This window comes from Astatotilapia calliptera, chromosome 9 (genome assembly GCF_964374335.1).
Source record: "Astatotilapia calliptera chromosome 9, fAstCal68.1, whole genome shotgun sequence".
In the NCBI taxonomy this organism is placed as follows: Eukaryota; Metazoa; Chordata; class Actinopteri; order Cichliformes; family Cichlidae; genus Astatotilapia; species Astatotilapia calliptera.
This window is the reverse complement of record NC_137430.1, coordinates 33709331-33722980: the sequence shown is the minus strand read 5'-3', so window position 1 is coordinate 33722980 and position 13650 is coordinate 33709331. Positions and strand designations below refer to the sequence as shown.

General features: G+C 41.3%; 1 protein-coding gene and 1 long non-coding RNA gene across 2 annotated transcripts; one reads left to right on the top strand and one right to left on the bottom strand.

Annotated features, from left to right (window-relative positions):
• Positions 1–450: 450 nt before the first annotated feature.
• Positions 451–12786, bottom strand: nrn1a (neuritin 1a). Its single transcript, XM_026180568.2, has 3 exons — positions 12499–12786; positions 6618–6765; positions 451–4097 (listed from the first exon to the last, which is right to left on the bottom strand). Exons 1-3 carry the CDS (start codon positions 12551–12553, stop codon positions 3869–3871), a joined length of 432 nt encoding a protein of 143 aa, XP_026036353.1. The 5' UTR covers positions 12554–12786; the 3' UTR covers positions 451–3868.
• Positions 6662–9939, top strand: LOC145431002 (uncharacterized). The gene is made up of 2 exons (XR_013911372.1): positions 6662–6796; positions 8423–9939. It is a non-coding gene; the product is annotated as an uncharacterized LOC145431002 (long non-coding RNA).
• Positions 12787–13650: the final 864 nt, after the last annotated feature.

Genomic DNA, 13650 nt, shown 5'->3' with positions numbered 1-13650 from the left:
AATATTTTACAGTTCTGTCATTAAAGTATCAGAAGATCTGAAGGTCTTATGCTGAATGCTGCTTAAAAAAACAGTTAAACAAAAGGAAATTAATGAGAATATTCCTTTAATTTGTCCGCCTGACGCATGAAAACCAGATTTATTTCATCCTGTGATGTTCATCAGATATTTTAAAGACTTAACGGTCCATATAAAATCAAATCCAGGTCGGTTTGAGGGTTTTGGCAGCATGAATTATCCAAATGATGTCTTCAGCAGGATACACAGTCAACCTTCTTCCTCCTCCCCCCTTCCTCTTCCTCCTGAACCTCTTTGTCTCAGTCAATATAAACTGAGAGCTGAGACATGTGGCAGCTCAGGGACTCTCCTTCATTAATAATGAAAACACTCCAAACCCAGCTCCATCATCTCAAACTCAGCAAACCAGATTAAAACCACAGCACACAATCATTTTCAAACAGTTGTCGTTTTATTTAATACTCTTCATCATTTTAGCAATCTTTTATTTATTTATTCATCTTTTAATATCTCAGTAGGCCTATAATCTGTAAAGTCTGGGATAGATTATCTATAATAGAGTTTTTATTTTCTTAAAATCCTTTTTCATATACATTTTCTCTTCTTAGATGATTTTCGTAAGATTTTTTTTTAAACTCTTTTTGCAACATCCCCATAAACAAACAAAGAGACAAACCAACAAACAGAAGTACACATCTTTTCATCAGAAGGCAGTGGAAACATTGTCGGTGCCTCGGCAAAGAAATAAACTCCCTCCTCAAATTCATTTACTGTATTTATGTAGTTCATGATGCTACTATACTGTTGGGACTCTGCTTTTAATCTAACATACAGACCTAAAATATATCACCGCTAAGATCATCTAGTATGGATCACTGGTATGAAAAGGGGGGATGTGCTTAATGGCAACAGTCATATCACTCTTCAGCCACGGTTTGATTTTTTTAATCATCATTTTTTCGTGATTTCTTTTTTTTTTTTTCAGCTACACTGGCCATGAAGTCGCGTCTTCGTATTGCTCTCAGCTTCTCCTCGCAGTAACCGTTTAGCTCTCAAAGTCATTCATTTCTAACACGTGGTTGTGCTGATATGAAAGATGGCGGATGTCACCCACCAACAGGAACTAAAGTTAATTTCAATGTGTTGCTACTTTCACATCCAAAACAAGTTTCCATCAGTCGGAGTCCTTGGTCTCGTGGGATTTCAGGAAATGAGCACGTCGTAACAACTTTCTCGAGCTATAAACCAGAAAGGTTTTGGCTACAGTGATTTAAGACATTCATCATCATCTCTGTGAGGAAATGTTCTACCTGAAGGGTAATTCATGAAGGAGAAGCTAAAGCTAAACAGTGTTTGGTTTAGCTGCAAATACAAACTGTTAGCTAACCTGATGTAATATGTTTTAGTCACTAACCCATGGCAATCCAATTTACTTGCTAACACAAATACTATCTGCTTTAGCCTCCAACCTGCTAGCTACTCTAATCTCTTTAAATGTCATGTCTTAGCTGAACTACTGCCATACTGCTAAGTTATTACACGTTGATCGACTTTGGGCATAGCCTGCTTCACTGAGTCATGCTAGATTTGGAGGTGTGGACACAATATGGTTACAGCTAGCTTATATTCTCAAACAGAATTTTGGAGTTTTTAATTAAACGGTAGCTCTCTGATCATCGCAGGAAGCACAGTTGATATAAATAAATAAAGTCTGTCTCCAAATACAACCTGGGAAAACAAATGTAAGACATAAGCTATGCATGTCTCTTACATATGACGTACATTTCTGCTGTTATAATATAATTACTTAGTTTAACTGGGCATATCCTAAATCATGTCATTCTTCTAACTGTTAACTGCGGTAAAGTACCTTTACATGATTACAAACAAGTTAGCAAACATTAGCGAGAATAAAGCCCGTTTAATCTAGTGGGGCCAAAACAGTGAGTTAGATTCAGTTTAGGAAATTTCTTTAGTTGTGGGAATCCAAATAGTCCCTTCAAGCTAGCTTACCGCTTGCTAATGTTAGCTAAAGCTGGCTTGTTAGCTAACCAACATAGTAAAGTACTCTAGCGGTCACATCAAAACTCGTAGGGTTGATCTGGATTACAAAGTTTGTTAGCTTATCATGTGTTCATTATTTTATACGTTTACGTTACGAAAACTTTAAACATAGGTGCCAAGTTACAGCTAGCTGGCTAACATTAGCTTGCTTCTTGACTATTGTTTTCTGACCATGGACAGAGTTTAAGTGGTTGCACAATAAATTCCACCATATAAATAAACAAATGCTTAAATAATGGCAATTAATCTTTTATTTCTTTTTTAAAAAGCTAAAATTAAAACATCTAGTATGTTGCATAGTAACTACCTGGCACTATGTGCTGGTGCCCAGGAGGGCTTATTACTTTGAATTTAAGCTTTTTGAGTGCTTTATGCACTTGTAAATAAAAGAGTTTAAAATTAATGCTGTCCATAATATTTATAATGCAATGCTTGGTTAAAGGTCAGCTGTATGTCCTTATTATTCACAATATATAGTCACCTGTCATCAGCTGTTGCTTAAATGTAACTGTGCCATTTTCACTTTTTGTTGTTCTTTGTTGTGATTGTTTCTTAAGGGCTTTTAATTTGAAACTCTTACAGGAAGTGTTGAGTTTATATTACCACCAAAAAGCAGTAACAAAATGAACAATTCTAATAATACAGAAATGAAACATCGAGATAATACAAGTGTCCTTCCAACAGAAGCAAAAACTAACTTGAACCTGACAACGTCTTATAAAACATTTAATGTTTTTGTGCCCATTTCCTGAAATGTTTTGAGAGTCTCTGAACTGATATCATGCACGTTAACAACAGTATAAACTGTTCTTTAAGGGCAAGCAGGCTTGATACTCCACCACATCTCTGCACCTCAGAGTTTGGTCAAGAAAAACAAGCCTACGGTCACACCAGAAACGTGGCATGGCAGCAACCCGGCCAGCTCCACAACCAAATACAACACTATGAATGTAAGAATACTGTTGATTGAGAGCCATGCTGTAGGGGTCAAAGGTCAGTAGTGTCATTGCAGTTTTTCTGCCTGTAAAATGTGTAATTTTGGTAAGCTGTCTTTGCTGCCAGTTATTACGACTGCATTTAGCGCTGGTGTGACCGTGGCCTGAAAACAACAAACAGCCAATACGAGTACAAATATTACACGAAGCATTCAGTCCATCAAATATACCACAGAGTCTACTTGGCGTAATAAAAAAAGAAAAAGGAGAATCTGTCCGTGGTGAAAATGAGGCGTCAGGTCTGAATCGGCTCGAGGCCTTGGCTCGTCTTATTGATTTTGTGGCCTCGCGTTACACATGAATATGTACCATGGGCTACACGGGGACTCTAATATATAGCCTGATACAGTGTCAGCGCCCTGCAGTCACACAGCGCTGTCTAGGCCGAGCCTACTAAACATCAATAATTCATGGTTGACTTTAATACTGTGTAATTCCACGGTTGTAAGCGGACGGGAATCCATCAGATTTTCATCATTGTCATCGTTTCAAAGGCGTGTTGAATATTTCATGTTATCGGCCTCTGGGTCGCGTCTGCGTGTGATTGGATGAACGCTCCGGGAGGACGGCGGCCTGCAGATGTCCCAGGAAGGCGACCTGGGCCGCCGTACGGTGACCTAGCAGTAAAAATCCATTCGGGGAGTATTTTCTTGTGATGAGTTCAAACTTTGAAGTATTTTGGAAGAGCAGCTATCACTCTTGTCCTATTTTCTTTTTTCAGTTGGATTTTTCCTTTTTTTTCTTTTTTTACTTCTTTTCGCTTTGTGCTTCCATGTTTTTCCTCATTTCTGTTAAAACGCCAGCCAAGTCAGTATGGTGGGCAGTGTGGTTAGGACCAAGGCGAGGCCCCTGGCGTTGGCAGATCTGGGGGCTCCGTTGCCGCCGCCACAGAGTTCAAACAAACTCCCGCGGAAATTCAGGTTTCGGGACTCCTTTTTCAGTTTATCCCAGAGGTCCGTCGCTCCCTCCTGGCAGTCCGCCAGCGCCGTCGTGGCACAGGAGTGGAAGTTATCCCAGTAACTGGCAGGAGAAAACACAGCAAGCATTAACGCCACAAGCTTTTGACTGCAGTGGGAGGCTGGTTTTTAAACTGACTGCATCAGCTACACTGAGGAGCAGAGCCAAGAGTGGAAACCATCCCAGAATCTGGCAGCACTGAACTCACAGAGAGGAAAAAGCTTATGAAGATCCAGCCGGTGAACTTCATCTAGTTTTTATATTCCAGTAAAACAAAGCTGGAGCTCGAGAGCTGCAGCCTGCGCCCATTACAGCGCCGCCGTCTCCATCATTACCCAGCAAAACACTTCAATATTGAAGGCAAAACACTGGCTGCCTTTAGCGGCTTCCACACAGGAGCACGCCTACAATAGAAGCTGCTTTACTGATTCTAATGTTTTTACTCCACATACAACTAAAGCTTTGTTTCTTCCAACTGGTCGCAATTTATTTTTTGTTTTTAATGTTCCCAAATCTGCAGCCGCATATTTTTATTCTCCACGAATCCATAATTATCTGTTTGAAAGAGGCGTGGCCACAGCGACATGGGTGGAAACTGCCTGCACACCGCGTCCTCACAGAGTCAGCTGGTCATGCCTCCTGCAAACTAAATTCAAATTCAGGAACTACATGTTTACTTAAAGTGTTAAAGTCCTGCTTGAGTTTGTAGGTTTTCTGCTCCTGCTGCACAAACACACGTGTTCCACACGTGATGCTGTTAGACTGGGCGCCTCCTCGTCCACCTGTAGCAACGATACTGAGTAATACTGATAATGATGCAGTAAACATTGAGACACGTTCAGCATCAAAAGCTGAAAAAGTCCTTTTTATTGTATGTATCTGTTTCTGGATCCAGTCCAAAGAAATCTTTTTAAGATTATAAAGACTTGCATCTCATCCTGAAACCTTATCATGTAAGTTTAGAAGCTGTTTTTAAATGATAAGAATTTATGATCACACATGTTGTGATCCAGCTGAAGGCCCCACTGTGGGAATCTACAGGCCTTTATTTCATGTTATGAGTGTAGAACTTTTACAGTCTAACACTTGGAGACTACAGTCATGCATTAAAGCTTCACAGAATAAAATGTGTGGAGGGCGTCGCAGGTAATGACTCGTCAGCTGTCTCCTTCCTTTACTACAGCCCCCCCTCTGCTCGTCTTCCCCTCTTCACTCTCTTGGTTTGATAAAATATTAATACTCGTGTTTTTCCCTCCTGTGCTCACTTGGCCTGATTTCTCCTCCTCTTCCTCTCTGCTTGTTTTCTTCTTTATTTCTTTGTCCTTCTCTCTCATCTGTCCCATCAGTTTTTTTCCATCCCCCTCCAAGTTAATGTGGCGACACATGCTTCAGCACACACACACACACACACACACACACACACACACACACACACACACACACACACACACACACACAGCATATCTAATCCAATCTTCCAATCTGCTATTATTGATGTTGACCTCTTGAACTGAGCCGTGTCGATGCTACATCTCTGAGCAATTAACGCCTGTGTGTGTGTGTGTGTGTGTGTGTGTGTGTGTGTGTGTGTGTGTGTGTGTGTGTGTGAGGAGGCGTATTAACGCGCACCTCCTGCCACGCCTCAACACCGCTGTGATGGAGCTGTCACTGAATTAAAAAGTCATGTGTGTGCGGGGAGGGGTGGGGGCTCCTTGCTGCAGCGTGCCATCTGGTGCCCACCCGGTTTGGGTGGTGGGATGGATTAAAGGGAAGATGGTGGGTGGTGGGGGTCATCTGGGCTGCACATATGCGCACTCCCCCACTGACTACACCCGTTTCCCCCTCAGGGTTAGCGGTTAAATCACTCTTACTGGTTTCTGTGAGATCAGAGTGGCAGACTCTTCACGGCGTCACAGATGGGGCTCGGCATTAGAGACAGACCAGTTCACACGGCCCCGTAAAACCAAACCACTGCAGCTAAGCTCCAGTTTGTCGGCACACGAGAGCAGATCTCTGTCCTCTGACTCATTACTGTCACATGTAGTTTTGAAAAGGACGGAAACTATAAAATCAATAACTGCAGCGAGGATCGCTCTAACAGCATTTCCTGTGTTATGTGAATGCAGTGTTTTCTCTGCGAGTCTGATCGCAGACTATGAAACGACCTCTCGTCTCATTGTGACCTCTTATGGACTCATTGCTGTTTATACACACTGATTTGACTTTTACATCAGCTTAATATTTTTCACTTTATTGATTAACGGGGTGAAATAATTTGGACCAGAGAGGTTTGTTAGACGTGGATTGATGTCCTTTAGTAGCCTAGCTTAGCACTATAATTATTGTTGCTATGTGATTGCGCATTATTGGACTTTAAATGACATATTTGAACATATTTAATTAAACAAACTCGTTTATTGGAACAAAGATCCAGAGGGAAAAAACAAATACCTTCAACCGTTGTAAGAAAACTGCTTAGAATTTTTTACTTTTTTAAATAAATTGCATCAATGCTATAAGCCCCGCCCCCGCTGATGCGATGTTGTGTTTGTGTGTGTTTGTGTGTGTTTGTGGTAAACGTACGTGCAGATCTGGTGCAGGTTCTGCCTGTCGTCCAGGTCCTGGGGATAGTTGGCCATGTTGTCTCCCAGCTGAATGAGGCAGTCTGAGAAACCCTTGAACACCGAGTCACATTGACCAGCACTGACCAGCACCGTCTGCAACACGGAGACTGCAGGGGAGGAAGAGGAGGACGAAGAGTGGTGAGAAACAATGGAGACGTTTACATCAAAGCAAACTGTGGGAGCTTACAGCACAAAGGTTTTAGATCTGTTGCATCTTGTTCTAAACCTTAAATATCTTTTTTGTCCCAGTTTAAACCTTTTTTCAGCTTTCACAGTGAAACTCCACATTTGTACTGATTTAATTTGGTTCACGGTTAGTTTGAGACTTCGCCTGCTCATGATGGTGGACAAAAATACCTGAAAGACTTTTCTGTTCAGTCTATATGTAGTCTTAAATACAGTGGGTCAACTCTGTGTACCAGAAACTAAAAACATTCACATAGAAACTGTTCTTTTATCAAAGGAACGAGTCCAGATGTTAACAGTCTCCCTCCCAGCTTCGTTCTGCAGCCGACTGAGCAGAAATCAAATCACGTATAAAACACGGAGTCATCAGCAAACGGAGCGAGCCGAACATCCTTTCAGACGAACTCGTTGGTCTTAAGCATGTTTGTCAAAGAGCAGCGTGTTTTCAAAGAGGAGATCATAGAAGACAAACAGATGAAAACATGGCCGCACAGTGCACGAGTGATCAGATCAGCTGAGAGTGAAATCTGAGAATAAAAGAGCAAAATTTCTAATATTATTTTACAGAAGTGGAATCTACAAATGTTCTCACAGGTGTATCAGGGAGCGCTAACAGACTTAAAGCTGTTATAATGTGGAGCTGGAGTCTTAGTTCAGTGCTACGATCACGCAGCTCCAGTTTGTGTTGGTTTTATTCCTTCTGCTCATTAGAAACACATCAGAGCAAACTAACATACATGACAGGGAAACGCCTCTATGAAGCTGCCAAATGTGACACGCCTCCTACACCCATGCAGTCACACACACACCCCTTTACACGACCTCTGTGACTGCGTGCGTGTGGTTCGTTAAGCAGGGGATCGGGCTGATTGATTGGTTTGGGTGCTGCTGTCCGGTTCCGCTCCATCAAACCGTGGGCTAACACGGCGTGACGTGTAGGACGAGACGCGGCTGTTAGAGGACGAGGGGGAGACTGATCACCCACGTAGGATCTACCTGTTTCCACACATGTCCACGATGAGCTAGGGTCACTACAGGATCCTCTTTATGGAGGATCAACAACAGGAAAGAACTTTTTAGTGGCCTGGTTCACTCTGCGCTCTCTCCCAGCAGTTTTCTATCATTATTTTCAGAGTAAAAGCCTTTAAAAGCCCTCTGTTCCCTTCCTGTTAGCATAATAGTGCTTCAATAATGCAGCTTTCAGAGGCAGATGACCAAAACCTGGAGATAAAAGCTTGTTTCCTGTTACCAACACGGAGAAAATGTACCAGCAGTCTGTATTTATGTTATTGCATAATTAAAATCCTTTCATTTGTTTTATATTTACAATCAGGTGGATAAGCATGTGGTTAAACAGGCGGTTTTTCAAAATAAAAGAACAATTTAACAAAGATCTTCATTTAAAGGTTTTTGGCCTTTAAATGGTTTCTGTTTAAATAACAACATTTGTGTTCCTGACGCCTCCTTGTGGTCACAAACACAAACTGCACGTCCTCCTTTTGTGAACTTTCTGTAATCTGAATAAAAGCCAGACAGCGAGCACATTTCACTCGACTAAATTTTACTTTGTGCAACCAGAGAGAAGATTTGGAGGTGCGAACTGGAAGATGCATTTCTGGAGTTTGGTCAAAGCCAGGCTCGCTGATCCTCCAGGCTTCATGCTAAGCTACACTAACTACAGCCTGACCTCAGATCTCTGCTCAACCATCGATCAAACTTTGTCTTTGTGCTCATTTCAGTCTCTGTCGGCCTTCAGTTGTCTCCAGCTGATTACTTCATAATTAGAGAGTGGGTGCTAGCTCGAGTGATAAGATCATAAGATCAAACGTTTTCGTTGCACTAGTCTGAAACAATAAATCCAGTGACGTGTGTCGCAGTGAAGGCGTGCTAGGACAGAAACCACACCTGCCTCTGAAAAATGAAACTCGTGATTGTTTCCATGTTTCTGCGTCTTCGTATTTCTGATTCATTAAATCTGCACAGAGCTACGTTTAACGAGCTGGGTTTGAACGCCGCACATCAGCTGATAGTGAACCTGTGATTTTATTATGTCTTTTATTCTAATCGATGTATAAATATACTCTGATGACACTGACACAGATTAGCATTAATGATGAGCCTTATTTAAATTACTGTTATTGTAACGTACTGACGATTTGACCTGAAATATTTAAAAATCATTTTTATTTAAAAGGTTTTAAATGTTTTCAGAATAAAAATGTATTAATTTGTTTTATTCATTCATTATTAAACAACATTTTGTGTTTAGTTTTAAAATAACCCCAAAATATTAAGATGATCTTTTTTTAATCCAACAGATTAATTCAGCAAACTATTTGTATCCAGTGTGATTCATCTCGTCTGTTCATCTGGAATTTTTATTGATTTCTTTTTTTTTTTTCTGGGATTTATTTCAGAATCTTTTTGAATTTTTGACTTTTTGTAATCAGCTTTAGGAGGATTTATTTTAAGGTTTTTATCTTTTTAATATTATAACATGTTTATTTATTTAATATTCCCATGTGTCCCCATAATATCTCTTCATTTCTTTTTATTTGTTTAAATTAAATGAAATTATTGTCACAGAAATCTCCATAAAATAATGTTTTCATTTAAAATAATACGAAATGTTATTTATTTATCCTCCTCGGACACATTTTCTTATAAAAATGTAATATTATACAGCTGTGTTTAATGAGTGAACAGCATTAAATCATTACTTATGACCAGCAGAGGCACCACAGACCACGTGATCCAGTAGAAAAAGCAGCCGAGCAGCTGTTTGTCAGATGAAGGAAAAAATGTTTTTTATTTTTCAACAATGAAACAAAAAGATCTTTTTTTTAAAGCTGAATTTTCTTTATTGGAGGTCGCAGATTCAATAAGATCCGTGTTTGGCTTTAAAGAGTTTGAGGACGAAACACGAGCGCGTGAGGATGCGCGTGAGGCACCGTTAAAAGAACCCCATTCTGTCCCACTTCCTGTCAGGATGCAGCACGTGACAGCATTTCTTTGATGACCCTGATTCTGGTTTTTCTGCATTTTTTAGATCGAATTCCTGTTTTTTCTTTTTTGAATCTTTGATTTGAGTAAAATCTAAATCGCGTTTTTAAATTCTGCCTCATGTTTAATCTTCAGCGACTTTCTGGAAACATTTTGAACTTAACGTGATTTTTGTCACTGCGGGTTTCACGTTTCTGCTTCCTGTTGCTCCCGAAATTTAATCTGAATAAATAAATGAATGAAAGCGCACCTCCTCCCCTCCTCCCCCTCACTCTCCATTGTCTCTCTCCCGCTGTATGTTGGAGCATTACATCATCTCTAATAGGCTGCATGATATGGCTGCAACAACTAAGTGTATAAAAAAGAAAAACGCGCCCTCCCCAGTCTCGGCTTCACAAAAGCTCAAATTTGAGTTTTTTAACGTTTTTATCGGGAATTTATTTTTAATAAAGAATCAAAGAAATCCAAACGGAGCTTTGCGACAGTTTGGGGGTAAATTTGGGGCTTTTTGCAGCATTTTTCTTGCGCAAAAGTTGCGTTTTTATTTCTGGTTTGCGCCTTAAAAAACCCGCTGCGCGCGTTTGTTTTATTCTTTATATTTTCCCCGTTTTCTTTCTCTTTCTTACACATTTCAGTCGCTTCGACTCATTTTTGTCGCGTGAAATTTCTGTTTTCTCATCTCCAAAGATGCTTTTATTTCTGATCCATTAAAAAAAGAATGCACCCCCCCCCCCCCACGCACACACATGATCTTTATTTATTTATTATTTTATTTTATTATAATTATCTGCTATTTTTTATTACTCCTGTTTGATGGAACCCGCTGTCGTGCACATTAATTAATTTCCCTCTTTTTCGTTCACGCCTCCCATCAAGCACGCGTGCACTCATTCACCACACACACACACACACACACACACACACACACACACACACACACACACACACACACACACTGTTGCCTGCAGTGTGTCATGCCAAAAGCAGCGTGCTGTAGCTTCACGCGGCGGACACACCCACCTCCTTTACACACGAGGCCATTTTCGTGCGTAAAAATGCGCCAAAAACGGAAATTTTAACCCTAAAAATCCACAAAATCTCCACAGTTTCGATTCTGATCTTTACTCTGAATTTGATGCCCACGTGTGAGTTTCACAAACAGCCAAACACGTGAACATGAGCCGTGTTTTCGATGTGCATGTCATAAATTTATTGTTCAACTGATTTTGAGGCTTGTGCTGCAGCGGCGCGCCAAACCTCGGACCAATCAGACTGCAGCATTTCGGAGACGCCGAAAGATTCACGGCGGAAACATGAAAACGGGACGAAGATCAGATTCTCTGTGAGTGAAAGAAGAAGGAGGAGGAGACGTTTCCCTGCAGGGAAAAATCACCTGCGTGGAATCATTCCACGCATTTTGGCCTCGCTCGGTTCTGATGGTCACCGCTGTGCGTGAAGGACGTGAAAGCGCGCGCGTGGATTTTCTCTTGATTCCTCATCTTCCTTCACCTCCTGCTCGGAGCTCTGACTAACATCAGCACCGAGGACTCTGCGTCCTGAATAATTCAGCATCCCTCTGCACACACACACACACACACACACACACACACACACACACACACACACACACACACACTGAGCCATCCTCCACAGCGTCGTTATGCAACAGCAGAAAAACAGAAATCATCTCCGCGTCTCTGCTCGTGGAAATTTTTAATTTCCTTCCTTCCAGTTATTAGACGGATCCCGCGGAAACACCTGATTTATTTTTACGTGAAAGCTGAAATCAAACGTGCTGTTCCTGCGTGCACGAGCCCGGCTGCCCACAAGAAATGTATCGGCTCATTTTATTGTATTATATTATATTTTATTCAATTTAATTTATTTTTATTTCATTTCATTTTTTGCAGCTGCAGGGGTTAAACGCGGGCTCGTGCCGTCTCCATCCTCCGGGTTTCACGCGCACTGCGGATCCGCTCCGACATTTCTGTGATTTTTTTTTTCAGGCCTTTTTCTCTTTTGTGAAGCTTCAAACACTCGAAACTAAAAATCACGAAGGGCCGTAAAAATCAGAGCGAAATAAAACAAAACGTGTTTTTATTTTTCTCACATTTTGAATTAAAAATGATTCAAATCAAATAAAAACGCGTCCAGCGTGGGACACCGAGGAGGGGAGGGGGAGGAGGCGGAGGGAGGGGGGCATTCCCCTTGTTAGCGCACACATGCACGCACACGCGCACGCGCCGAATGTGAAGTGGAGCCCACCGCCGCTCACATGTCTGCGCGGCTTCATCGGGACAAGAAAAGTCCGGACAGCAGCACCGACACGATTCAGAAAAAACACTCCATCTGCCCCACGGACGGCCTCGGCTCTGCGCAGACTCAGAACAACTCAAAGGAGCAGAACATTTCACCCGAAACTCGCGTTTTTCTTTTATTTCTGCAGGCGATGAAATAAAAATGAGAAGTGACTGAAAAGCGGCGACAGAGACACTTTAAAGGTCACAAAAGAAGAAGAAAAATTCTTTCATGATAACAAACGTGAAACAAGCTCCTCATCATCTGCAAACACGTCTAAAAGCGCAGCTTTCATCCTGGAATTTGGTGCAATTACAGAGAAAAACCCGCAAAGCGTGACTTTCTGCGCTCACCTATGTGCAGAGCCAGGAAGAGCGCGAGGCATCTGGAGGACCAGGTAACTCCCATCCTCTGCGTCCGCCTCTCGGCATGAGAGCAGAGACTCGCAAAGTTGGAGAGCAGCTGCGGAGGAGCCGCACATTCCCCGCAAAACAGCCGCAAACAGCTACATCCAGCAGAGTCCTCCGCCTGCTCCCCCGCTTCTTCTCCTCCTCTTTTCTCTTCTTCTTCTGCTCTTTTAGTGTGAAGCTGCTCCCTCCGCGCGGCTCTCCGTCCTCTGTGCGCGCGGCGCTTCCTGCTCGTTTTTACGCGTCCGGAGAGAAAAAAGAAAAGAGAGAGAGAAAGCCCCTCCTCCTCTCCTCCTCCTCTCCTCCCTCATTAATATTATTTATCCTTCTTTTATGATTCTGTGACAAGATTTTTTTTATGCCTTTGAAACGTCTGAAAGGCCTTTTTCCTCCCAATAAAGCGAAAATTATTCACGGGCTCTTTATCCACCGAGATGAACAAGAGCTAAATAAACCATTTTTAATATTTCAGAATAAAAATAAAAATAAATTGTACAGCTTCCCAAAGGCCTTGCACTGTCATGCGCACTGGGTTTAAACCTGAGCAGACTTTAAGCTTCAGCATTAATTCACATAAACACATTAAAACATTTAAATATCGAAATAGGTCCAGTTTATAGCACAAAAATGCTGCATTTAAAAATCATAATATTAAAAAAATAAAAATATAAAATACCTACACCGGCCTTTATAGGAAAATAGTTCCCCTACTGTGTTTGGGTTATTATGGGACATGCGCTCTGATTGGCTGGACACGCCCCCTTCTCTTATTAATAAACTGGATTTATTTTTATTTCTTTAGTTGGACCTTTTGTGTTTGAAGTTAAGCTCCTCCCCTCAAACGCCTGAGGCCGAATCTTCACAGGTGTGTTTCTGTTCAGTTTCCTCCTGGTGGTCATTTCTGGTACTGCACTGAGAATTATTTAATTTGTTATGAAAATAATGTGAATTCTTCTATTAACTATTAATTAATTATTAATTAACTTTTATTTTATATTTATATTATTTTATTATTATTAAACATATATTTAAAGGCCTCAGACAAGAATTTACACTCCAGGTCAAAGTGTGAGCGTCAAAGAGGCCAAAAGGAGCTGA